General features: G+C 36.1%; 1 protein-coding gene across 9 annotated transcripts in view; it reads left to right on the forward strand.

The window, feature by feature from the left end:
- RGS12 (regulator of G protein signaling 12) overlaps positions 1 to 14,656 on the forward strand; it is a 90,176-nt gene that overhangs the window by 36,492 nt on the left and 39,028 nt on the right. For 8 of the 9 annotated variants that reach the window (XM_032685039.1, XM_032685040.1, XM_032685041.1 and 5 more), the window contains one exon: positions 7,082 to 7,103. In XM_032685039.1, the coding sequence (XP_032540930.1) occupies positions 7,082 to 7,103 (22 nt within the window). Of the gene's footprint in view, positions 1 to 505; positions 1,253 to 7,081; positions 7,104 to 14,656 lie in introns of those variants that run through there. The other variant, XM_032685045.1, reaches the window with a different exon arrangement.

Below are 14,656 nucleotides of genomic sequence, written 5' to 3' on the forward strand. Positions count from 1 at the left end.
GAAGATGTGCAGACTTTTGCAACTCAATCATAGCATGAGATATCGAGTGAAGGCTCCTGTTCTTGTCTCATTTTCTCTCTTTATCAGTTCAGAGTAATATTTACCTTCTTCATAGGGTTGTTTTTATTTTAGGGGCTCAACCTAGGAACTATATGGATGTGGGGTATTCCACATGCTGCACTGAACAAGGGAGAAGGTTCCTCTTTCCTAAACGACTATTAGTAAGTCCACCTGGGGTTTAAGGACATCCCACTAGCATAAAAATGCCCACTAATCATTCCCAGTTTGCAATTCTGGTGTTTATTTTTAGCAGAAAATTGTATTCTGATTGCTTTAAAAATAACGACAGTGAATGGTTTAGATACGATCACTGTTTACGTGTGGACAGCAGCAAACTTCCTGAAATCCTATACTTTCCATATAGAGTCTCTTGAAGACACTGCTGTCACAGGCAAGTGAATAGCACTTCCCTCTTACATTACAAGGAGCCTGTTTTGCTCTCTGTTCCTGAGGCACTGTGCACAGAACTCTCTTGACATCAGTTGAGGACAGGCTCAGGTAGTGAGGAAGGAAGGGCAGAATAGCAGTTGGTTTTTGAAAGGAGAATTTTGTCTTTAGTGACAACAGGCTACTCCAAGGTTTAATGAAATCTGCCAGGTCTCCTTGTACTGCGGATTTTTATGTGCAATTTAAATTGTTAACCACTGGAAAGTTAAACAGAATGGACCATTTGAGGTCCTACTTTATTCTGGCTTGCATTATGTAAACCTCTGAAAATAGTGGTTTACTATGTAAACGTTTCTGTAACTAATGTTAGGGTGATTAACTAGTGTTTCTCTGAAAACTGTCTTGGAAATCTCTTTTATTGAATACAGGACTATCACAGGATTCAACGTCATTTTATTTTCTTGATTTGTTATAGGAAATGTTTTAAAATACAATCAGCGTGATTTATATAAAACGATCGAGCTTTTCTGGTGAGAGATAATTGAGATCTAATCTGAATCCCTGACGAACCACAGCTTCCTGCATTGGCCTGTTGCTATTGGTAACATAAAGGGAGTAAAATAGAACTTCATACGAAATGCCTTTAAACTTTACTGGCGTGTACAGGCATGGAACAGGGTTGAATTTTTTAGTTTAATCTTTCAGAAGCCGATGTGTTAAGGAAATGCTTTTTCCGTATTAAGTGAAGATGAATTTAGGAAGAGTACTGTTAGGAAAAATAACTGCTGTTTCTTACGAAGAGCGGGTAAGTGATATGAATTATATTTAGCTAAAGCAAGGCATCGTTGCAGTGAGAAATTAGTAGAGGCTATTGTTACTGGCAAGAAATTAAAGACTGGTATCAGCTTCAGAATGCTTTTTGCTTAGTCTTTAAGCTTTTTTACTTTAAAGTATTTGAGTTAAAATTCCTTTGTAAATGTAAACATTGGATTTTATTATCAGAGAAAAGTAATCTTACTATGCCAACTAACACTGAGATTTCTATATGCATTTATGAGCTGTGACCAATATGTATAAAGCTAAAAAATCAGTATATTTATAATGTGTGCCTAATTTTTAATTCTCTGCAATGTTTTTTGTATATGCTTTCTGTACCATTATATCAATATTATATCTTGATGTAAAAATGTATATATTTTGTGTATATCTTTATCAAAATAATTTTAGGGATGGATTTGGCACTTAAGGCACGGTGTTTATATGTGATAAGATTGGTTTTGTTTGGGGTAAAAAGTTGAACATTTATTTCTTAAATGAATTCCAAATGTCACATCATTTATTCTTATGTTGTTTTTATAGATTCAAATATTTGACAAAAATATACTGAACATATTCAGGAAAGTTACTGTACCGTAGTTTTACACTATTTTTTTTCTTCAGAAGTCTTGCATACAGAATCCTTTTGTATTAACTATTATAAATACAATTTGGTGATAGAGAATTGAAAAGGGAAATTGTGTAATAGTCCTCTTTTAAGTGGCATTCTGAAGGGGCACCCTTCTCAAAGAATTCTAAATCATGAGATAAATTGCAATAATATTTTGAAATGAAGATAAAAACCCCTGTAATATTACTCTCATTTTTAGGTGAGAAGTACATTTGAGACTGTTTATTAGAAGGAAAATCTAGCAATAATTTATAAGTAACATGGTTTTATTTTTTATTTAAAATGTTAGAATAGTATATACTATATTTTGAGACAGGATCTTCATTCCAGAGATCACTGGAGTTCATGGTATAAGCAATGCTGTATTTAAAAGGATAAAAATATGTGTATGTAATGTAAATCCTGGAGTAGTGTGACTGAAGACCTTGGGATCCACTCATAATTCATACCTTGGCAAAAGGATGAGTGCCTTCAGGTGATTTAAGAAGTAGTTTGAACAAAGCTGGATGCAAGCAGACGGTCAGCTGAGTGACAGGCTTTCCCTGAGCTAAGTGACAGAACGTTTGAAAGTTGGCTCTTTGTATTCAGTCTGTAAATACTCAGTGCTTCATCTCTCTTAAAGAACACAACAGGATTTCCAAAGTTATTTTCTATACTGAAATCATACGAGAAAATCAGTTTAGAAGGGTGGTGGAGCTAAGTGTGCTGTTGCAACCTGGAAGACTTAACTAGAGGGGGGCTTTTGTAAAATAGTGTGTGGTATGATACTGTACAGGGTAAGTAAGTAACAGATGCTGGCGGCAGCAGTCAGAGAATTCTTTAGATGCTGCAACATGCCTGTATTGGAAGAAAGTGTGATTTAGAAAGGAGACACAAAGAGGTCATTTTTAATCCCTTTTATTCTGAATCTTTCTGGGTACCTGGGAAAGGAATAGATGTTTCTGTTTAGTCTGTGATGTTGTCATTATTAGATAGAGTAGGAGAGAGAAATACGTCTTCACTCTCCTTAAGGATTTTTACCCTCCCTATCTCACGAGGAGTGGGAAACAGAGATGTCTTTTTTGAGTCAGGAAGGCACTCACTCCCACTCTGATAACAGAGATGATTTCATGTTGCTCCATTTTATTGCTAAGGCCTGGCATTTCCCAGTATGTGTCACTGCTCCCGGTATCCCCATCTTTCCCTTTGTTCTACTCCATTACTTAAGCATAACTTCGACTTGAATGACAAATCTTGGGGTGGAGAGAAAGGACATTTTTGTATTGTGGTTACCTGGGTAGTCTGCAAATGTGGATTTATTTTCTCAATATAATGTCTGGGATATGGGTAGGGTAATTTTTGGGTTTCTGCATGATGGTGTTATGGCAGAATTTGACAGTATCTAGTTACTTACCTGGGACTTGATCTATTTGAAATGGAACATGTAAGATGGAACTGAGTGGATTTTCTGGATAAGAGTTTCTATCACCTGAAAGTTGTCATCAGACTAGCTTCATGTAGGGGTTCATGCATTATTCTCCTTTATGCCCTCTTTCCCTTTGTACCCAGTTGTTGGTGCAAGAGACTATGTCATCTGCTTCTATTCTAGAAAAAAAATTATGTACTTACAAAGTAGTTTTCTCCCTGATAATTATTGTAAGCTAAAACTCTTTTAGATTTGCTGCAAGCAGATCATGAACATGACATCAAAAGCCTCCTGGGCCCTTCTGGTTTTTCCACCTAGCAAAGAGAGATGATACAAAGAGAAATTTAACATGTTTTCTCTTATTCAGAACATTATGCCATCAAATGTGTGCTGAAGCATTTGCCAGTTTACAGAGACCTAGAGTGTCTTATGGTTTATGATAACTGGGAAGCCTGTTTATGATAACTGTTTAACTTGCTGACCTTGGCACTGAGCTTCTCACTTGAACCACAGGAATCAAGATCCTGCCCTGAAGTATCGGGGAGAGAATTGCAGCCCCGAACTCTGTGTGTGTGGGCAGTGTGTGTCTGTATAACAGCAGCTAATCCAGTTAGATGAGCAAGCAGAGTTCCCATGAAGAGATACACTGGAAGACATTCTAGTTTTCCTACATTAGATTTATTTTTAAAATTTTTGTGATTTGTTACCATCAGATTCCTGGCATATACCACGGGCTTTTTCCTAAACCAGTTTGGAAACTGGGGTAATTTGAAGAACTAATTTCAGGTCTTATCTGGTTGTGAAAGATTTGAGGGTTGCACGCAATTAGATTTTATCTCTGGGTGATAGTTCATATATACATTCACAATATATATGTTCTGTCATTTGGAATTAAATGCTTAAATACTTTTTAAAAATCTTCACATTAGCACTAACTGACACAAAGTCATCCCTGTCCTTCCTCATCTTTCAGAAATGGCTACCTACATTAACTGTTCAATTTTACAGCTTTCTGATACACATATTTTTCTGTAGGTGGTTCTTAATATGTACGTAGTGTTAAATGTCATCAAATGATCAAACTTGGTTTGTGTAGTAGATCAAATTTTGTCCTGAAGAGCCTCCAGTGGTGGTAAACATAAGTGCTGAAGAACGAAAAACAGCCCCCAACATATAGTGTATTTTTAAAATGAGATCATCATAGTATTTAAAAAAATCTGGTCTTGCAACTTATACCTTTAGACAAATCTAGACAAGTTTCAGCTGAACAGTTTAGAAGAGAAACTTCTTTGTCTAAATGTGCCGTATGCTATTTCTGAAACGTTAATATTGAGATTTCTAAATACTCACAAATGTGAACATATTACTGTGAGTTCTTACACAATAATTACAAGTTTAAGTTTTGAGCTGGTTTTATTGAATTAGGTGGTTTTAGTTGTTACACAGATGAATTTAAAGAAACGTTCTTAAAGTAAATTTTTTTCTATGATCTCTAGAAGTAAATGGATAATGCTTGGAACATGATAGGTATATTTAGTGACACTGTAATGTACAATATAGTTTCTCCTACAGGCACTTCTTTAAAAATGTCTAAACATAGTAATTACTAAGGCCTTGCTTGGAGAGATTTTAAGATGTTGATACATGTAATGTAACGCGCATTAGCCAAAGCATTTAAAATAATCACACAAAACCAACCCAAAAAAGGTGTGTAGAAAGTTCACTGCATTAACTTATGGTAAAGGGTTTGAGGTAAAACTCTATTTCATTGTCAATTAATGATTGAGCTTTTCTATGAAATTACCCCACTTTCCTTGTAAAATAATATTTTACAATTGTTAACTTCCCAGTTTTTGCCAAAAGTACTGTATTCTTTTTCCTATCATGAGAATCCTATTAGTTTTACTTCATACCTTTCAAATTTGCTGTTTGAATCCAGATTGATGCAAGCTGCCGAAGTAAATGACCATTCCTAAAACATATATATTTTGAAAGTACTTTTATTTTTTTATGTCTAATGTGTAAACTGATACTATTACTTTATTTTGAGTCATCCTTTTCTTCATTATTTGAGAAATGACATTGAAGTTGTTTGTTCATTAGCTGTACTCTGTACAGTGATGTGACTAAGAAATTAGAAGCAATCTTATTTATAAACCAGATTTCAGTAATGTAAATTAAATTTTCTGAATTACAAACATGAATTAAGTTACGACCTCTGAATGCATAATATGCTTGCTAGACATATGTGCAAAACAGAAGTAGAAAAGATGTCCTAAGCCTCACTGAAGAACTGTAACTAAAACAGAACTACTTTTTTCATACCTGAAACAAAGCTATTAAAGTGAGATGCCTGGATACACTTTTGATTATATTATTATGCTTCACAGATGCAGAAACCTTTATTTTTGTGTAGGTAAGAAAGAGGTGCCATAATTTTTTGGATCTTTTTCATGAGAGGTGTATTTGTGTTTATCTGAAGTAGCATCAGGGGAATGATGTCAATAGGGACGAGTTCAGACTTTGAAAGTTCCAGCACAATTGTGTCAAAGACCAGATCAGATCCTCTCCTGGAGAAGTGGGTGCTGAGGCCACAGCAGTTTATAACAAGGGATGTTCTTCAGATAGTGTTAACAGCATGTGAGATCCTGCAGTGAAATAGTAGAAGGAGAATAATTGGTCTTTTAAGGATTACCAAAAGGTTTGTGGATTTTGAAGAGTGGGAATGTTTCTTCCCAAGACTAGAAACTACAGGCAAACTATGAAGAGACAGCTGTTTGCTTGAGTTGTGTGTGTATATATGTATCTGTTTTTTTTCTTCTGTGTGTTTTCCATCTTGAAGAAATTGTAGATATTGTAAGGCATTCTTTCCTAGCTTTTTAAAGAGCTGTACAAAAGAGAATTTCTTTTTAACTATTTAGAAAGTTACTTAAAGGGACCAAGAAAAGATTCCCCAAACTAAAACAAAAATATTTTTTAATAGTCATTAACGAATCAACACAAACTTAAATCTAAAAATCATCTGTCCTCCAGACTTCACTCAGTGTCAAGGTGCAAGCATTTGAGTACACATTTGAGAAATGTTCACTACTTGGATTTAGAGAGGTGTTAGCTGCCTTGAGATAATTTGTGATCAAAGGTGAGAAGTTTAGGGTATTTAAGCACCTAAACTTCCAATGTTTCACTAGAAGACTGATTATCCTTGAAAATGTACAATACTGGTAGAGATGGTGACGAGTTCTTACCTCTAGGTTATTGAAAACACTTTGAACAACCTTTTCTCTCTGTAGCAGTCAGAAGTGATGGACAGGGGAAGTTTTCAGAGTCATCTGAAATATGACAGAATACTGAATTTTAATTTTAATTCGACATATCTCCAGATGTTGCAGCAAAATATAATATATGAGGTGTTGTTTCCATTTCAGGTCTTTGCAGGTCAGTTTTAGGTATCTACTTTGTCACAGGTACCAACCAATTGTCTCTGCTCATCTAAGAAGGACTTTTGCAAGCAGTGTAGCTACCACAGCAGGAAGTACTGTAAATACTAGTGGGTTCAAATTCCTGGACAGTAGTGGTTAAAAGGCCTGGGATGAATTTCATTGTGGGGAGGAATCACCTGTGAAAAGCAACAGCTGGTTTCTTTAGATTTTCCTCGCTAATGCTATCTGTTATTAATAAGGTCATAAAATTAGCCAACACTTCAAATATTATGTGAAGCTCAAAGATTTCTAATACTTGCCATGAAACTTAAGTAATACTTCTTTTTCTCTTTCTTATTGCAGTCAGCAACTGTTTCTGATGGAGGTAAGCTGAAGCTTGTTTTTACTTTTATAATGAAAAACAATCAATTTTCCACATTAGGCAACATAATATGTGGTAAATAATGTGATATATTACAAGATATAAGTCCAAAGTGGCACAGAACTCTGTGACTGCTTTGGGAGCTGTGCCAGTGAAAATATTGCAGGATCGTGTTCACATGGTTTCACTGGTTTATTTGCATAATATTTTTATGGCACATTTATATATGCATGTTTTTATTATAACTAGGCTTCTTTATTCATAATAATAAAGAGGCAGAGCTGGTAGAGTTTTTTGTAATTCGATGGTAGATAAAATCTCATTCTCTATTTTATTGTCCTTTATATACCTTGTGTGCTTTTGAAGAGATGTTCTAGCTTCTAAGTTGTAAGCTGTGTTGGTACATTTGTTAATGTTGATGTTGAAATTTCTTAAATGTGATGCATTTTGAGAAGGGGTAAGTAATTTGATATTTGTAAAATCCCAGCATGGAGCTTTTGCACTTCTGGAATACTTCTAAGTAAACTCTTCTTAATTGCACCTAAGCTTGTTTGTTTTAATTTTAACATGCCTTTAATGTTTTAAAGGATGTCCACTCTTTGTTAAACGTTAGAAGATGATTTCTCTGAAGCTTCGAAGTTAATTGAAACAGTTTAAGTATGCTTCCTTAATGGAATAAAGAAATTTGTATAGTTTAGAGTATACAGGAGATGGCTTTTCTCCTTGTCTTTCTTGGCAGGAATTGGTTCACTCCATCCTGCAGAGAAACTCACTTACATACATATTATTACATTTGCTATTCTTTGACAACAGTACAAGACAATTTTATTAAATAAAAGGGGCAGAAGGGAACAAACTGTGTTGCTCTAACTAGTGCAGTGGAATTGCAGAAATATTTTGAATGGTAAGGATAATTTTTTTATTTTATGTGCAAATGTAAATGCAAAATTAGCAATGCTATTCACAAAACTTCATCATGTCCTAATTTCTGATTCCTTGCGAGACTAAAAGTACACTTGTGAGAAACATTACTGCTTTGGTTCTTTTGCCAGAGCCGTTTTCCAATGGTTGGCTGACTTTGTCAGGTATTTTCCTTCTCTACTGCTGACACAGTCTACTGCTGTACAGTACTTCTGTCTGGATGAGAAGACAGACCCTGTATTATATCTGTCTTGTATGCAAAGTGAAAAAACAACAAAAGAGAAAATAATAGTGTTTATTCTGCTTTCAATTTCTAATATGTAACATATGTTTTTGTGGGAAAAATGTGTATTTTTCCCCCCAGGTGTTACCTGCTTGATATAAAAATCAAAATAAAGCACAGACTTTTTGTTTCTGTATGTAGCCCAGGTGCTGAGGGCCAAAAATTTGATTGACCTTTTTTAGTTAAAATGGAAAGTGCTTATGTCTTGTCTCCAGGAGGGTTCTTGCTCTATGTTAATGAAAATTATTTTACTTCTGTTGCTTATCCAGACTTGGAGATTCCTGTGATAGTAATGATATGATAGTAATTTCAAGCTTTTTATACCTCCAGCTGAAAATTTATTTTAAAAATTCCACTTATTTTCAGTTCTTCCAATATGACTTTTTTATCGCATTCCAAATCAGTAGGTAACTGTTTTCACAATTAATTCTATACAGTTTTGTGAAGTCATGAAATCTAAGGGCCATGTAAAGTTGCAGAAGTGAAAGAACAGCCAAGAAGTTATATGCAATTTTCTCCTGAGTAGTATTACCTATCTTTTCAACTAGTTCAGAATATTTAATGTGAATGGTCTCAAATGCTACTTAAGAAGGGGGGTGTAATTTGTGTAAGAAATGGTAGTTGAACTATACTGAATAATATTGAATCAATGCTTAACTACCCAGAAAATGGATTGGAAAGATAGGAACCAGAGAGACTGTAACCAGCAAAAGTGAAATTAAATAAATTCCTAATTAATTTCATTTAGAGTTACATTACTTGCATTGAGTAAAAAGCTCTGATTCGTGTGTGAATTACATTTTCCAGCTTTTACTTTTATTATGTCACAGAACTGAAATTTTTCCAGTCTTCCTTAATCTCACTAATGCATTAATAGTTCCACAGATTTACACATTTTAGGGCATTTCTATTTTAGAGCAGTTTTAACTAGTGTAACCATTAGTACAGCACTGCATACTTCCCTTCCTAGACTAAATCTTTATCACAAAATGTGGGTTGGAAGAGACCTTAAAGAACATCTCGTTCCAACCCCCTGCCAGGGACAGGGACACTTTGCACTAGATCAGGTTTTTTTAAAGCCCCATCCAACCTGCCTTGACACTTCCACGGAAGGGTCATCCACAGTTTCTCTGGGCAACCTGTGCCAGTGTCTCACCACTATCACAGTGAAAAATTTCTTATATCTAATCTAAATCTACCCTTTTCCAGTTTAAAGCCATTACCCCTTTTGTCACTCCATTGCGTTGTCAAAAGTCCCTTTGCAGCTCTCTTGTAGCCCCCTTTAGGTGCTGGACAGCTGCTCTTTGGTCTCTCCAGAGCCTTCTTTTCTGCATTATATTACTAATTAATATTAGTATTTTACATATAACTAGATAATATAAACACTATTGTTAAGCTTTAGTCTGGGAAGGAAATTCATGTGTAAAAAGTAATTATTATGTGTTTATATACATCCTTCCAGTGTAATAAGAGGCACAACAGCTCTCTGTACATTTTCTTTCCTAGGTCAGTGAAGCCTCGTCATATGGCTTTTATTACATTAGAGCCAGGCACTGGAAACCATCTACCCCTTGTTGTGTTTATTTTACATGGTTCTCAGCTTATGCAAGGCTGAGATGTTCTTACCAGCCAAAACTATGCACTTGGGCTTTGCAGGATAGGTGATGTGTAGGAGGTACTTAAATTAGTGTTGTTTCCAGAGGTGGTGACCAGTAGCAACTCTTAACTGTAATTGATTTGCTTAATGAATTGCAGACAATTGGAATGCAAACTGTAATACTGCTTAGATGCAAGATCACTGCTATAGATCATCTAATCTGCAGCACCTATGCTCTAGGAATAGCAGAAACCATTTTATGTTACTACAACGACCTGTAATTAGCGGGTTTCTCTTACTTCCCGTCTCAGAAACTGTCCTTTCCCGCTGACTGTAGGAATAGTGAGTGTGTACACAGCACGCAGGCTGCGGCTGATGTTTTGAGCACTGTGCCATCTGAATCATCACAGGGATGATCAACAGTCCCCAGCTAATGTGTGACTTTGCTATTTATACCTGGATGGCGCTTTACAAAGGGAAAACCTTAAGGTCGAAGGACATATAACAGAAGTACTTCATCACTCATCTCCCAGACAGAGGGGGTGAGGTATCTGAGCTAGTGAGAATGTCTTAGTTCTTACCTGCTATTCCCTGCTGAGATCAGTTCCTCAAAACTAAAGTCTGTTACTTCCAAATATTGCAGCATAACAGATACTAATGCACATTTTTTCCCCAAGATACTACTTTGCTGTAGTTTCAGCAGATTTTGCCTTTTAGTGTTCATCGCTTGGAAAGAATTTCCATAAGGAAAAGTGTTCTTAAACACCTTTTTGAAAGGCATCTGATGTTTACAAGAATAAATAATGTAAAAGTATTTTAAAAAGTAACTAAAGAAGGTAGAGCAAAAAATTCACAACGAAGTACAAAATGAAACAAACCTCTGTTTTACGCTTTTTACACTCTAAATACGGATGGATTATTTCCTCAACAGGTATATGACTTATTTGTCAGTTCCGCTGGTGGTGCATGCTTACTGTAGCTGTGTTCCACTGTAACATAAATAATTCAAGTTCCTTTAGCAGCAGTGGCAAAAGGTCTTTTCTTTAAATTATTTATGTAGCATTTTATAATGCTTTGTGGTAAGCATACTATTGCTTTCCTCTGCTTGAAGCCATGAGGGTAAAGAATCAATTTGTTTAGAATGCTGTTAGAGGCTCCCAGGAATTGCTGGGGGGAAGTGCTTTAGCTTCCCTCATCCCAAAATTTCAGAGGAACAATGTGCTGTACAGTAAGGTTAATCTACACCCAATGGGTTCCAGGACGTTACAGCTGAACTTGGTATGGATTCAGAAGGATGGCTTTCAGTGAAGGGCTTGAAGTATTTGATTAAGTGGCACCACAGTGGTTCTTATCAGCTTTACCCAGGTAATGTATTTAGTGATTAACTAGAATATCTTAATTATGTGAATGTACGTGTTCTGATGATTACAGGGAATATGTTTAGCTTCTCACAATAATAAGTATTTGTAGGTTGAAATATATATATAAAACACATAAAAGTGCATACAAAAATGCCCTTTGTGAATTGTATTCAGGCTTATGGCTTTATATTATTTAAATCAAAACTTTCGAAGCCATCTTATCCTGACTACTTTCAAGATTAGTTGATTAAGTGCCTGCATTTTCTTACATCATGCTGTTTTTGTAAAATATAAAACCAAGACCCTGCACAGAATGTATAAACGCAAAAGGTGTAAAATACTGGGTTTCGAGGATTTTTTAGATAGCTTTCTGTGTTAATTCTGTATTTGAAAAAGGTAATAAATGAAACTGGATGAGTTTGCACCAAAAGTAGTTTTTCTTCATTAGGTATGGTTGATTTCAAACAGAACAAAAATAAAGTTAGGTCCCTGGGATTTGGGATGCTTGAGCAAGGAGCCTCTTTCACAGGTAATACAAGATGAGTTGGTGCTTCTGACAGTAAGGACAAAGGAAGGCAGGCATTTGGAAATTTCACAGCACTGCTATTGTCCGTGCTGTCCATGCAGAGTTGGGGTTTTTCACATTAAACTCCTCTGGTATCCTGAGATTCCCAATAGCTCGTTGTCTTTTTTTAAATACTTTACGAGGAGGAAGAGGAGTCCACTTCACACGACAGCCTTGTGATTAGAACGTTTGAGGGTGGGAATCAGGGCTCCGTGTTTCCTCTGATGATCATCACAGAGTGCTCATTAGACAAAATATGTGACCCGACTGGAAAGCTTCTCCATTCCCGCTTTCCAAGGTGGGCTGTGTGTACCTAGGAATGCATGAACTGTGAGTCAGGAAACCTGATGCTGCAGTCTTACATTGGAAACATTTCTCTGCAAGAGGAGTGGAACAGGAGTTATGGTTTATACAGTCTTCATTTAAGCGTGATTTGGATACTTTGTGTACTAGTGTTAGAGTCGGGGAGATTTTTTTCTTTCCATCTTTCTTTTTCTCCAGTTCTTAATGGTATATCTGCACTAGGCTGTAACTGTTTTAATTGCAACTCTTTATCTGTATGGTGAAACAAACTACAACAACCAAGCCTTTTCTGGGAAACAGCCTTGTTCTTCATTGTTTTCAGGTTGACAGGTAGCCCAGCAGAAAGCTGTAGAGATTTTAAAAGCAAACTGACTGCATTTTTGCTTTAAGGGAAACCAAAGCAATGTCAGGTTCAAATTCAAACAGTACTTTCTGAAAAAGGTCTGAATTAGCTAAATAAAATCCACCAGAACAGAGACAGTTTACTGGGAATGCGTAATCCCTTAATGCTGTGTTAACACTTTGGAGGACCTGTGCCAGTAGCTCCACGGTTGTTGGAAATACAGTCTTATTTCGGTTCATTTGTGTTCGTGGGACCTCTGGAGTCGGCAGCATATCAGAGGGAGGAGAGTCCAGCGCAGTTTAGAGCGAGTGTAACTGAGGAGCTGGAGAGAGTGAGCAGCTGGTAGCAATTAAAGGTGGTTAGCAGTTACCCCCTGGTGTAAACACGCAGAGGTTGTAATTGCAGTTCGGTCTCCCTGCTGCCATGGGGAAATGGAACGGCTGCCACTGGGAGGAAGGTGAGTGAGGCTGACCGGCTGATGGCTGCTCTGCTGCCTCTTCACAGTCCCTCCCCAGTCCTAAGGCACTGTGACTCCTTGGTGGAGAGCTGAGCACTTTGTGTGGCTGCTCCCTAATTTCCCTCCATCAGCCAAGTAGGTTTCAAGGGTTTGGGATGTGGGATGAGTTTACCTTTCTGACTTTGCCTGAAAGGAACAAGGAAATTTTCATCATTCGTCACTGGAGAACACTGGGGATTGAACCTTCCAGGAGTGAGGCAGTATCTGAAACTGTTCCAGATCTATCAAGGAGTGGGTGTCTATTTATATCCTGGACTGTAAAATAAAACATATCCACCTGCAGAGTTAAAGCAAAATACTTCAGATAATAAATTTAGATATCATTCTCTTCAGATTCACATTAGCTTCTTTCACAATAGTTTCACTGTGGTGACAGCTATTCTCTAATGAAGCTAACAGTTGACTTGGTTATGCTCTTTCATATGCCTTAAAGGAAAAAGTGAATAAATATTTCTGTAAGAAAATTTGGCATTATTTGCTGAGTATTTGTAATTAGCTTTGATTAATATGGTGATTAGGCAAAGAAAAATGTTTATATACATGAGGTGTTACTATTGCCCTTAAATATTATCCTCGTTGAAAATATAAAGTTACATTTCATTCTTCTGTAATCTAATTCTGTATCTTTGTCTTATTTGATTTTTTTGTCTTGAAAAATAGCTTTGCATACAGAAACTCGCAGTAATTAACTGTTATGTCTTAGTGAATATTTCTGAGCTACAGAACATATTTAAAATGAAGTTTTAGAACTTTTTAAAAATTTTTTTTCTTATCTTTATGACTATCTTTATAACTTTTTCCTATGCTTGTAGCTGTTGTTTAGTAGTGCTTTTTTTCAAAGTTCATAGTTCCAGGGAAGAACAGTAATGTTTTGTAACATAAAGTTTGGAAATGCAAAGTGCTTTCAAATATTTATAAAAGAAAGGAGACCTCAGGAGATCTTATAAAGTAGTATTTTTGGTGAAATTACTCCTTGCTTTAGTTAATCCAAGTGAATAACTGAGGAAAATAGTAAAATTGTCCCTGTGAAGAATAGTCCATTTCTGGCTTGTTGTGAATTCAGTTTTCTCAAACAGCTTACATTTCTAGTGAGCTGCATACTTGCTTTTCCATTTGGTATAAAATTATTGAATATACCGTCTATTTAATGTGAGGATATTATTTTATCACATCTTTTGCTGCAAATTTTTCAAATAATTGAATGTCTGGGTTTTTTTCGTCCCTTCATCACATTTAGTTTGGCATCTGTAGTGTCACCTGTCCTTTGTGTGCACTGGGAGATGTAGAGAGCATGCTGTAAAAGGGCATGCAACAAGTAAATGACAAATTTGTGAATAGGACCCTGTTGTAAGCAGTTCCCTCTCTTACTTAGAGCAGCCATTTCTTTCACTTTTCCACTTCTGTGAATAAATGGTCACTTTAAGATTTTGTGTGTTCTGTTTACTGATATGTGACAAAGATGGTCTGGGGTAATACTTGAATTATTAGTTAGGCTGCTACACAGGGTTGGGTTTTCCTGAATTCTTTATGGATTCTTGTTAATTTATTTTTCAGAATACAAAGAGCACTTCTGTTTTTTCAAGATCTAAAGAATCTGGTAATTTCTCATCTTGGGGTCCCTAGATTATTCCAGTATGTTGGCTGGAGTCTGGAAGGGAGTAAGAGA

This window comes from Chiroxiphia lanceolata, chromosome 4, assembly GCF_009829145.1.
Source record: "Chiroxiphia lanceolata isolate bChiLan1 chromosome 4, bChiLan1.pri, whole genome shotgun sequence".
NCBI classification, from domain to species: Eukaryota; Metazoa; Chordata; class Aves; order Passeriformes; family Pipridae; genus Chiroxiphia; species Chiroxiphia lanceolata.